The 12,890-nt window shown below is 49.6% G+C and overlaps 1 protein-coding gene across 3 annotated transcripts in view; it reads left to right on the top strand.

Moving 5' to 3' along the window:
- Positions 1-12,890, top strand: part of Ntn1 (netrin 1) — a 198,851-nt gene that overhangs the window by 169,923 nt on the left and 16,038 nt on the right. For all 3 annotated transcript variants that reach the window (XM_021238312.2, XM_087191822.1, XM_004857514.3), the window contains one exon: positions 9,579-9,653. In XM_021238312.2, coding sequence (XP_021093971.1) covers positions 9,579-9,653 — 75 coding nt within the window. The remainder of the gene's footprint in view (positions 1-9,578; positions 9,654-12,890) is intronic.

The raw sequence follows: 12,890 nt of genomic DNA on the forward strand, positions 1-12,890 counted from the left end.
TTCCACTTGCACCCTCAGGGTCAGAAGTGGGTCATGGCATGGTGAGCTACAGGTGAGACTTGGAAGAAGAGCATTTTAAGTTGCAAACACTGGGGCTTGCTATTTGGGAAGAGAGGATAATGGATATTGAGGAGCACATAGCAGATCTATTGCATTCTTACAGCATAACTGAGGAAGGCACAGCAGGTGGCTCTCCAGGGAAAGCATGAGAAAGAGGGCTGGCCCTGAGCGCGCCAGCCTTGTTGTATATGACCTTCAGGAGCCTGACCCTACCTGGTCTGACAGCAAAGGGAACCATCTGGATGGTGGCCACACTTGGGGAAGGAGCTAGAAAGAGGGTAGGGTTCCCCTGGGAGCACTTACTGGGGCCCAGTGTCCCAGCTCTAGCCAGCTGATCTTCCAGGTCCCCAGCACAGTGCAGGAGAGGAGCAGTGCTTGGGTTCACACATGCAGACAGCTCAGCTTTACACTTCACCATGCTCACCAGCAGTCCTTGGAAAGGATGAGGCCGATGTAGCGAAGTGCCCCTTAGGGTTCTCAGAGCCAGAACCCTGGCTCTTTGGAACTGTGGTACAGAGTAGAGATCATGTTCAAGTGTGAGGGGTACCTAGGCAGCCAGGGGACCCGCCCCTTAAGGGAGAAATGAGAGCTCATCTGGGCCCTGTGCATCTAAAGGCAGCACCAAGCAGCCCTGAGTGATGCAGGCAGCCAGACAGGCTCTGCAAGTTATCTCTCTGCTCCTCTCCTTGTCACTCTGTGCAGGGCACCTCAGCTTCCATTTCAGCCTCTGGGCCTTTGCACAGGCTGTCCTTGCTTTGCACTCCCTCCCTCAGATCTCCTTGCCCTCAACTCCTCCACACTGCCCAGGGCTACCACCCCAGGAAGCTTCCCCACCACCCTGGAAAGAGCAGCAGCCTCACTCCCAGCTGGGGTGTTACTGTGTACATAGCGGGTGTCCAGTAAGTACCAATTAGCTTGTTCTTTGTCCCTTGGTATTAACGTTCAAGGAGTTAGAAGATGCAGCTTCCCGCATGTACACACCTGCCACCCCTTAGGAAGGATGTAGCACTTCCCAGTGGTTAGGGATGCAAATGTCACCTTGTTGAATATAGATGTCACCCTTATGGGGGATTCTCAGCCCCCATAAGTAAATGGTCCCCATCATCTCCAAAAAAGAGACTCACCTTGGAATATTTTTTAGTATATTTTCTTTTTAACCCAGGAATTGTGTCTTGGTTGTAAAACCTAAAATACAGATCAGGCAGCAAAGCAAGTCTATGACATGCTTAAATTTTTTTTTTTTGTACCGGGGATCGAACTCGGGACCTTGCCCATGTGAGTCAGGTGCCGGAACCACTGAGCTAAATCCCCGGCCCCAAAGCAAGTCTAAAAACCAGCTGTGATCTCACCACCCCCAGCCTTTCTAGAATAAAATCGGAGCCCCCTGCCGTGGCTGACAGTCTCCCATGCAGCCCCTCTTTGGACTCCTTCCACCTGCCTGGGGCTTTGCTGCTGTGGGGCCTCTTCATCCAGTCGGGCCTCGGTGCTCCTCCTGTGACTCTCGGGGCCCGCTCCTTGACGTCTAAGTGTCCACTCCTCAGAATGGCCATCCTGTCTTAGTGGGTCTCCACCTGCCTCCCTGTTCTCTACCTCTGTACCTGCCGTACTGTCTTCATTTCCCCTGCGTCCTTCCTTTACAGATGTGTGATACTCATGGAATTACTCTCTCCCCTCCTGCTGCATTGCCACCAACTATTTTCATCCCAGGGTGCACCCAGCTCTTCCCAGAGCCAACTAGTAAACCTTTTTAAGTGAATGAGTGGCTTATGAAATAATAGAAGTGGGGTTGCTGCCTAGGTCAGCCCCTCCCCCTCCCTCCCTCCCTCCCTCCCTCTCTCTCTCTCTGTGTGGTGGGTTTTATGGGTATAACATTCAATACCACTTACTCTCAGGAAAGTTCATATTTATTTGTTTGCTGACCATATTGTATGAGTGTACATGTACTTACCTTTGCCTGTTTGCTAGGCGGAAGTGCCTGCCTTGCTCCCCCTGGTTTACGATGTGTTTCTTTGAGATTGAACATGTTTACATCTCCTTATCTCCTTTTTATTTCCCCTTTTGGAAATTGCCTATTTCTTTCTTTTGAATTTTAGGTTGCTTATCTTTTTATTACTTCAGAAGACCTCTTTCTATATTAAAGACACCAATCCTTTGCTCTCTGTGTTATAAACAGGGCTTCTTCAACTTGTTTGCAACAGAGGTTGCAAGGCACCCCATGTCCAGCTCTCCTGCCGGACCATTGCTAGAAAAGCTTCTTCATTTCAGGAGTCCTTGGCTTTTCTGTGCCAGGGCCCAAAGTTCAATGAGTGTTAATTGCTGTTGCAGCAGGTAGGGCATGGGGGTGATGGACTGGGGAGATGAGACTGGCACAGGATAGGAGAGGTGTGCAGTGGCTAAAGAACTGCCTGATGCCCAGCTGAACTGGCAAGTGCCTATACCACTGGACAAAGTATGTGTTGGTGGAAGTGGGAAAGTGTCCTACCTGGGAAGAGGGGAGTCACTAAGTCACCTCCCACCTGCGACCAAAAGGCAAGAGTTGGCATCAGGGGTAGTGCCTATCACCCCCTGCCTCCTCTACACTGGCCATCAAGAAACCTAGGCAGATGCCTACAGCACCCTGAAAACTGAACACATTGGAGATGGGGCTCTTGCCTAAGTGAGGATCTATACAGTTTGGTGGCTCCAGGTCAGATGGGAGCAAAACATGCTTTCTGGACCCCAGAAAGCCTGGCTCCACCTGCCTTTTGTCACCTGCTGGTGGGCAGAATGGCCCAGACGAACTGCACAGAGCCAGGTGGCTGCCTGTCCCAGCTCCAGCCGCTCTCCCTTCAAGCTCTTTCTCCCAGGATGGAAGGGACCAGGAACTGCTCTCCTCTGCCCTCAAGGAACCTCGAGGTTTCTCTACCCTGGGAGGCAGACCTCCCCGGCAGGGTGCCCGTGGCTCATTACATCCAGTACCCCTATTTCCTCGGCTCGACAGCCCACGAGCAGAAAGGCAGAGGTGTTGCAAGAAATCTGGCTGGGGCTGCCGAGAGTCAGACCTTTGCCAGCTCCCCGCCTTGCTCCGAGGGGAGGTGCCAGATGCGGTGCCCCTGGCTCCCACCGGGCTCTGCCTGCCATATGCTCAGAGATGAGACCCGAGCTGGCGAGCAGGCCTGCCCAGCAGGATTTTGGCACCTGGGAGAAGAGGCAGACCATCGAGGCCAGCTATCCAAGGTGGAAGGGGAGGTGGGAGGGAGGCGGCCACTGGGATTGGGCCTGCGGGGCCACCTCTTGGCACTTGGCTGTGGGTCGGTCAGGAGAGCAGGTGGAAGGAATGAAAGGGAGGGAAGGCTGCTCCCAGGAGGGGCCAAGATGCCAGCCAGCCAGGATGGGCCTGCTGAGAACTGGGCAGATGGCCACCTCCAGGTCTCAGTGGCCCTCCCCGGGACAGAGTGCGGCCCAACAGGGGGCCAGATGGTGTCTGTGTCCAGCCCTGGTATCCCCTGTCTCTTGTGGGTGAAGGGAGAGGAGGAAGGGTGGCTCTGGTACAGGGCCCCACAGAGATGCCACCATCTACCTGGGCTCCCAACCCAAGTCCCCAGGGCCCTGGAGAGTGTCTCGCGCTGGCTGCTGACTGGAGTCCCAGCACTAGGTGGGGTGGGGTGGGGTGGTAATTTGTTGCGCATAAAATGTTGGGTCTCTACTAGTAGATGAGACTGATGAATTGGCCTTAAGGGCTAGTGTGTATAAAAATACGCCAACTTTTTAAAGTTGCAAAGTGGTCTATTTTCAGTACTTTAAGGTGGTTCATCCTAACTTTCCATCTTTTTCTGCTTCTGAACAACACAGATAGCAAGAAATAGATGTGTCTTTATATGTTTACATGGTCCTGTCTCTGAAACTGGTTTCATCCAGACATTTCTTAAAACTAACTTAGTCATTCACATTTTCCTAGAAATAGTGCATTTTATTCATATTTCCAAGTTTTAGCCTAAAATTGTATACAATAGCCTTATAATTCGTAAAATGTTCTTTAGATCATGATAATATCCTTTTCTCATTATTTCCTAGTGTTCTGTCTGTTTTCTTCCTTTTATTTCTAATTAGACATGACAATGCTTTGTCTTTTTTTTTTTTTCAAGTTTGGGGTCTTTTCAGAGATTTAGGACTTGGATGCATTTATAATTTTTGAGGTTTTTTTCTGTGTTGTACTTTATTAATTTCTACTTCTGTTATTGTTTCTTCATGGTTGCTGTGGGTTTTGTTTTGCTCATTTTCTAATTCTAAAGCTGAATATACTTTGCTTATGTTCATTCTTTCCTCTTTAATAACATAATATTTATTACATTGTGGTCAGAAAACATGGCCTGTACAATTTCAGCTTCTTGGATTTAATTTAGCATTCTTTCATTACTTATGTGTGTGTGTCTGTTTCTCTTTGTATTTCTTTTTTCTTTTTTTTTTTTGGTACCGGAGATTGAACTCAGGACCCTGCACTTGCAAGGCAGGCGCGGCCCCACTGAGCTACATCCCTTGGCCCTTCTCTTTGTATTTCTAACAGTTTTTGCGTAATATATATCAATGAAATGTTACTCCACACTCATTTAAAATAATTCTTTTTTTGTTACTAGGTGATATTCTTTGTCAGTTTTAAACACATTGGCCTTGAATTCTACTTTTTCTGATGTTAGCATTTCTGGTCCTGGCTCATGTTTTTGTTATCATTTCATTTGCTGATATGCCTTTGCCACTACAGAAGTTGTAAGCTTTTAAAAAAGTAGTGTTTAATCTGTATCTTTTATTTATCAGAGTCAAGTATGAAAAAGCATCTTTTACATTCTATTTAAGAATTTTATTCTATTTAAGTATTTTATTCCCTACATCATTCTATTTATTTTTGTTTGTATGGTTCTGAAGTGTCAAATATAATTTTTATGGTTTTATAGACATAGTCTGGTATTTTGTTGTACATATTTAAAAATTATTTTGATATTTTCATTCCATTTTAGAACAAAGTTTGAAACTTATGTGTTTATTGGTTTTGGTGTTCATTACCGATATGTTTATACCATGCTTTTTCCCTAAGCTCATTTTATTTATTTCATAGTTGGTTGGAAAACATTGTCAAGTACTTATTTCAAAAAAGATACATGGATTAGAATCTTTTGTGAGCCCTTGCACACTTGAGAATATCTTTTGTTCATTGCAGCCTGTGTATATATAAGACAGTCTAGCTAGGTATAAAATTCTTGAGTTGTAAGTTTTCCCTGAAGTTCATGTAGGCATTGTGCCATGAGGATCTGACTAACTGTTGTTTTCTAATCTCTTGTGTGTGTGTGTGTGTGTGTGTGTGTGTGTGTGCATGCGTGTGTATGTATACATATATTGCTTTCCCTGGTATTTCATATATTTAGCAAAGGTAGTTGTTGGTTTTTCCTAATTTTCTAAAAAAAAATGTAAATTTCCCTTTCCTTCTGCTTATTAGTTCTGTCTTTGGTTGAAGAATCCTGTCTTTGCTTCTTATTACATCTCCATCTGGCCCCTGCTTCAGTTCTCTTCCAATCCTATGTCAACTCTCCACTCATATCTTTTCCTAGTTTCCATGTTTTTATCCTTTTCCACCAAGTTTTGTGAGTTTCTCTGATGTGTCCTTTATGTTTCTGCATCCTTGAATTAGTTTTTACAGTATCATTTTCTCTTTGCTGCTTCCAAAGTGGATTTAAATTATGCTACTAGGATCTAGATGTTTGCTTTAGTTTTTATTTTTCCACCTCAGTTTTCTTATGCATCATATGGCCTTTTCAACTTAGTTTCATTTCTTCTCCTATTTCATAGAGGCTGTATCTTTTTAGTTTTTCAATCTGCTCTGCCCATTTGGTTACATATTGTTGACAGTTTGTTTTTAACCTACAGTGACAGAATTGAATAGTTGTGACAGAAAGTGTATGATCCTCAGAGCTTCCAACATTTACTGTTTGGCCCTTTGCAGAGAAAGCTTTGCAGATGCTTGTGCTGAAATGAGGACGAGGTTCCCATCTTAGAGCTAAGGCGCAGCGTGCACAGCTCCGACTCCCAGTTGCCACCAGTCTCTTATTTTGCCTTTCTCTTATTTCCACTGCCTGACTTTAATTTAGATAAAATTATAAGTTCAGATAGGCAATTCAAGTGCTGTCTTTCTGGTCCCTACCCTTCCTTAACTTCCCTTCCGTGACAGAGGGGTCACTCCTAGTGCCCCCACTCACTTCCTGCCCATTTGTTTTCTAGTCACTGTCTTTCTGTCCTCCTCCTTTATTTCAGGATCTTTCTGTTCATCAGACAAAGAGCTGTGTCCTGAGGTAAAATCCAGATAGGTTTTGCCTCTTCTACCACCATCTGCCTTTAATTAATAGAGATTGCTCCCAGATTCCAGCATTGGGTCATCTATCAGTTTCATTCTTGGCATTCATGTGAATTTTCATTTTTCATTGTCTTTATAGCTATTTTGGAACAAAACAAGGAGAGGCCCCACGAGTGGCTGCCAAGTAGATGCCATATTGAGGAAGGAATCATGGTTGTATTTTAAAGCTGTGATTTGTCCATCTTGAAGCAGTCTCTGTAGCTTTGTGTGTACTTGATAAAAGCAGCAATACAGGGACATTCTTATTTAGGGACCACTTGTCCAGTGACCTCAGCTATCTGGAATACAACCCAAACAAAGAGCCCACAAGCAGCCAAAGAGCTTTCACAGTATCTGTGTTGTAAAGATTATTCATGTTCCCCACAGGAGAACTTTGCTTCACTCCTTCCCAGCCTGTTTACCTGTACTTTACACACAGTTTTAACAGGCTTGGTCTTTCTGTTTTCCTAGCTTATGATTAAGTTAGAGTCAGTTACACTGAAAGTAGAAGGGGACATTTGGCAACAAGTGTATTGACCTGGTAAGAATTGCCAGCTGCCAGAAAGGAAAGATAGATCCCCCACCCCCTTGCACATACACACCAAGGCAGATACAACTACCAATGCTCTGATATGGACATTGAGTTAACAACCACCTTTCTTTGCCTTTCCTCTGCCAAGCCAGGTGCTGGTTTTAACCCTAGGTGCATATTGGAATCACCTAGGGAGTGTTAAAATCCAAACACTCAGGCCACTCCTAGACCAAGGAAATCAGAACCCCTTGAGGGCAGAATCCAGTGCCAGGATTGGGAACTGGGTTGGGATCTCGGGCTCTGTAGCCAGCCTGCTGCATTACACATACACCCCCTTGGCGAGTGGGCCCCCAGTTTGTTTGGGCTGAAAATTCTCATCTGTGAAAGGAGGCCCCTGGAAGGGGTGAGGGGGACTCAGAGCATCAGAGTGGTACTCAGGCCTCGCCACTGCCCTGTGTCCCACCATCAGTGAGTACAGACTTGGAGATGCAGAGTGATGGAGGTAAATTGCCGAGTGGGGCCTGGGAGTGCGACCTTGCTAGGCAATGATGGGTGCCGTGCATGTCTAGGGTGATTTCTGTCCGAGGTGGGCCCTTGGCTCGGAAGAGAAGAGCTATGGCTATTCCTGCGCCTGGGCCAGTGGTGCCAGAATAGGTCGTGCCCAGACTTGTCTACCTCCCTTCTGCCCACGGGCCCCGGCTTCTCTTGAGCAGGCTGCCCTTGCACCTTTCTGAGCACTGGCTTCCCATTTGAAAGCTGAGCAGTACACCCCTCCTGCAGAGTCCCCATGGCCTCAGGGGAGCTGACAAGTTCAGAGGCGCCCGCTGGCCTGTATTGTCATTGAGTGCCTCTCTCGGGGATGATGTGAGGGGGTGTCCAGTGGTTTCTGACTAGAAATGAAAGTACTGACTTGGGTCAAAACTTCCCCCAAAATAACACAAAGGCACCCAGCAGATTTGAGGTTGTCCCCACAGTGGTGACACTCAGCAGCATCAGGTTCAGCTGCACAGTGGCTTTGCTATGAGCATCATCTGTCTGTCCCTGAGTTGCCACAAACTTGGCTCAGCACAGCTGTTCCCAGCCAGCAAGTACAACTGTGTTGGTTGTGGTAATGTTTGTGTGTTTGGGCTGTCATCCCTCCCATCTTGATCTCTTGGGCTTGGCCACAGTGGAATGAAGGCCGTGCTCTTTGGACAGCCTAGTTTCTGAGAGAGCCTCAAGAGCCTCCTGCTCCAGTAACTGACCCTCTGTCCATCTGGCAGGAGAGACTGATGTTATGGCCTCCAGTGTCCCTGGACCAGGGCATTCTTGGGGAGCTCCAAGGGCTCAACCACAGGGGAACAGGAAGGAGGGCTGTTTCTCTCCCATTTCCTGACACTGATTCCTAACTTTGGGCTGCAGCAGGCTAGCCTGGGGGCAGTTGGGGTTACCAGGCCCAGGCTCCTAGGCAGTGGAGTGGAGCTATGCTAAATAATTAAGGCCCACGTCAGTGTACCCTAGGACTTTGAAGAAGGCAGCTACCTTGTGTGGAACCAGAGATTGCCTCCAGGGAGCTCACTTCTGAATCTCCCCTTTCAACCTTCACTATAGGCTGGGGCAGGTGGCATGGAGAGGCTTAGCTTCCTGCCCTGGCTTTTTCTCCTCCTGCTTCCTGACCTTGCCAGGTGGCCTACTTCCTTTGAGGCTTGATTTTCTTGTCTGCAGAATAGGAAGAACTCTCACACATCCAAGAATGGCTGTAGGAATTGAGTGATTTCTGGCATGTCGAGTGGAGGAGGGGGGATTTAGTGGGACTTGTGATGGGCTGGATCATCATGTCACGTGGGGTCTAGTGATGGAATTGCATCTGTTTGGCCAAAGAGCAAAAAGCCTGGCAGAATTCCTGTCAGGAAGAGGGCAAGCAAGGTTGGAGTGGGGTCTGCCTTTAGGAGGCCAGTGAGACCACTGCTGGGGGCTGCAGTCTGACAGCCGGCAGGCCCAGTCCTATGCACATTTTACCCAGCTCTTGCTCGGGGTCTGGAAGCCCTGAAGTGATACCCAGTAGAGGCAGGCCTGCCTCCATGGCCCTGCCTCTCAGCAGTAGGGCCCATTAGAACGGAACTCTTCTTCGTGGGGCATTTTATTTGCACACTCCAGTGGAGTGGACACCAAAGGGGCTTTCTAATGCTTCATGGACTGCTAATTTCCTCTGTGACCTCTTTTGTTGGGGCCTGACCCCAGCCAGAGGCTCTGCGCCATGAAAGCCAGCGCCTGACACAGACCCGGAGCGAGGGGTGACAATGAGGCCTCTATCAGCTTTAATCAGGCTCCAGTTGTGCCTTAAGAACAGGGGGAATTTATGTGGTGCTCAGAAACCCTGGGTGGCATGATTCAGGAGCCCCCAGAGCCTCTCACAGAGGCCAAGGCAGCGAAAGGATTCGTCAGGCCAGAGAAGGGGGGTCGGGCAGGGGCCCTTTGTCCCAGGGGCCTCTTTAGAAGGCCAGGCCTGCCCTGAATGGCCGCCTGCTTGGCCTGGCCCATGGGTATCACAGGCCTCTGGGTATTTAGGGAGGCAGCCTCCCGCTTGGCCCGCCAGCCTATTCATGGCCAGCCTAATTAGTTTTTGTCTGTGTTCTCCCCCTCCTGCAGACTGCGATTCCTACTGCAAGGCCTCCAAAGGGAAGCTGAAGATTAACATGAAAAAGTACTGCAAGAAGGACTATGGTGAGTGAGAGCCCCCTTTTCTGGGACGAGGCGCATGGGGGTGGGGGGGCGCTGATCAGCAAGGGATGGAGTACAGTTGGCCTGAGGTGCGTGTTGGTCATGGCATCCTTGTGATCAGGGATCCCACCTCCCGGAATTTCTCATTTCTTTTACCTTGGCCCTCAGGGACAGACGGCAGGAAGGGCCACAGGGGCCTGGGTTCTCCCCCTCACCTTACAGAGGGGCACCCAGGCCAGTGAGGACTCCTGAGGCTGCAATTCCCAGGCTGGGCTCCAGCATTCACTCCGCTCTGTGGCTGCAGACTACTCACTTGCCCTCTCTGGTCTGCCACATCGTCATTAATAGAGTGGGCACTCACCTCAAGTCTGTGTTGCTCAAAGAAGTGTCCTCTGGGCATCAGAAAGGGAATAGGAACTCCTAGTGTGTTTAGAATGTTCTAGGCTGCAGCTGGCTGGGGGATCTGCATTGTAAATGGCTCCATCCCGTCCCTGACTCAGGGATCCCGCTGCCCTGCTCTGTAACCCAGGCCTCAGGGGATCCTAGCTGGGCCACCTGCTTCAGCTAGACTTAGAGGTTTTTTTGTAGTATGGACTGTGGTCAGGACCTCTCAGCATAACGAAATGAGCGGTGAGGCCCAAAGGAGTTTTGAGAACATCTGAAGCTTTCTTGTTTCACTGCCCGTGTGTGTGTGAGTTTGTGGGTGCACATGTACACCTCCCCCCCGCACTGAAGCCAGGGCAGGACCCCAGCTCTCTAGACCCCTCCTCACAGCCTGCCTGGCCTCCCACAGGAGGAAGCAAGTGCAAATGGCCTGTTTTATGTGTCAGTCAGAAGTTGCCAGGCTGTGGGCATCCACGTTCACGGTCCCTCTGGGATCCACAGTAAATTCCCAGAAGCCCTTTTAAAATGCAGGCATCGCAGGGCAGCTAGAAACTTCCGACTCCCATAGGGAAATAAACCTGGACCTTGACAACAAACATGTGGTTGTTTAAAGATGAAGGAAACTGCTGTCTCCAAGCCACAAGGAGGGACCAGGTGGTTTTGAAGGAAGCCACAGGGTGTCCTCCCAGCCCTGGGTCTCCAGCGTCTGCTGAGGGGGCTGTGGGGCTGAGGACTTGGGGCTTTTGCAAGGGAACGGGGGCTGCTGGGGGCAGGATTATTTGCTTGTTTGGAGTTCACTCTTAAAGTAACTTTTGGCTAGTGAGGCTGGGAGAAAAGAGAGTTAGATGGTCTTTTTGAAAGGTGCTGGCCTGCAACTTCTGTTCTTCAAGTGAATAAAAGGAAAAATCAGCCTCAATACCCCAAATTGACCTTGTTTTCTACCCGAGTCTCTTAGACTCAGTCTGGTTTCGTTCTCCTTGGACTTTTTTTCCTCCAGTGAATTCTGCCTCCACCACCTCTGGTATTCCAGAAGGCGTCTTGCCCCACTCAGAGCTGTCCTGGCGCCTGCACGCCTCACAGGCAGATCCTCTCTACCTTTCCCACCTGACCCCCTTCCTCTGTAGGCTCAGGAGTCCAGGGGCTTCCCAGAGCCCTTCCCTTGCTGTGGCACCCCTGGGAGTGAGCATCACTCTTGGGGAGAAGCATGGGACCAGCCTCTGGGGTCCCCGTGGACCTCTGTTCCCTGCCTGTCCCCTAGCCCATTCGTTGGACTTGTTCTGGTTGTCAGAGTGAAGCAGGCACCAGGGCAGTGGGCTTCAGTTCCCTTGGGTCACAGATGGGATGTGGGCTTGCTCAGTCACAGCCAGATGGTGGCCCTGCCTCCTCTGCGGTAATTTCCCCAGGACTTTTCCTTCCCTGTCAAGATCAGCCCCGGTACCCTACCTGGCACAAGGCCCAGAGAGGTAAGGAGGGGGCACATCAGCCTCATGGTGGCCCCCTCCTTGCCACCCAGGTGTCTTGCCCATGTCTGTTGCAGGATCAGACTTCAGAAGAAGCAGGTTGCAGGGGAGATGTGAGGTGCCACCACTAGGAGCTGATGAGGCCTGGCACTGTTGTGTCCCCCACTTTAATGTCCTAATCATGTCCCTAGCCTGCTGCGTCATACCACCTTCTCTCATTCTCCAGTATCCTTTGGTGGTGGTGTGTGTGTGTGTGGGGGGGGTCTATATTAGTCTGCATTACGTTTCTGTAAGAAAATACATGAGACTGGGTGATTTATTTTAAAAAAGCAGTTTATTTTGGCTCACAGTTCTGGAAGTCCCAGAGCAAGGTACTAGCACCCATTCAGCTTCTAGTGAGGGTCTCGTGCTGTGTCAGCTCCTGATAGGAAGTGGGCTTGTGCAACAGAAAGGAGAGGATGAAGGAGCAGATGGATAGTTATAAAACCCTATCTCAAGGTCGCTGATCCACTCTTTTGAGAACTACATTAGTCCCTTCATGAGGGTGGAGCCCTCATGACCCAAAATACCTCTGAAAGGCCCCTCATCTCTCAGTGCTCTTATACCAGAGACCAAGCCTCAGCACAAGTTTTGGTGGGGACAAACCACATTCAAACCATAGCAGGAAGCTTCTGGTTCCAGGACTGTCCCTGCCACATAGGGCCATCTAAAAGTTGAGTCTCCCCACCCCAGTTTAGTGTCCAAAGTGTCTGGCAGGGGAGCATGGCTTGGGAAGGAAGGAGTAAGTGGCATCCATGGAGGCTGCATGGGCCACCTGGCAGCAGTGTAGACCTCGCTGTAAGGCTGGGGGCGAGGGCTCTGCTGTGCCGTGTGGAGAATCTTCCATGCATCCTTGGTTGGGACCCTGGATCCTTGCATGAGAAGTGTTTGGGGTGTATCCATCCCAACCCTAGGGAAGATGTAAGCCATGCCAGGGAAAAATGGACAGGAGGGAGCTGGCCTGGGGATCAGAGAGGAGGTGAGGCCAGGCAGGGGTACCCAGCTCCCTGGATGCAGAATCTCTTCTTGCTCTCTGAGTGACACCTCACAGGGGGCCAATTAGGAAATACATTTCCTTTCATCCAGGTACTTAGATATTCCAGAAGCCTCTAATTAGAACCTCAGGTTTGCCACCCCTATTTTGCCAAGAGTGAGGCCCAGCCCAGGTGCCCACAGGCCCTGACCTCTTCTTCCTCCAGACCTGCTCAGGAGAGGCTTGATGAGCTACCAGTAGAGAACACTGGTTTAGGGCTCTGCCTGACCCTGTGCAGTGGCCAGTGGCCAGAAGACTGCCGGTTGAGGAGGCTGATGGGAAAAGACCTGGGCTGGCTGGTCCAGTGTTTTCTGGCTCTGCCCC

The sequence above is a fragment of the Heterocephalus glaber genome, unplaced genomic scaffold (assembly GCF_053883595.1).
Source record: "Heterocephalus glaber isolate CG9 unplaced genomic scaffold, H.glaber_assembly_v1.0 deba00001564, whole genome shotgun sequence".
NCBI lineage: Eukaryota > Metazoa > Chordata > Mammalia > Rodentia > Bathyergidae > Heterocephalus > Heterocephalus glaber.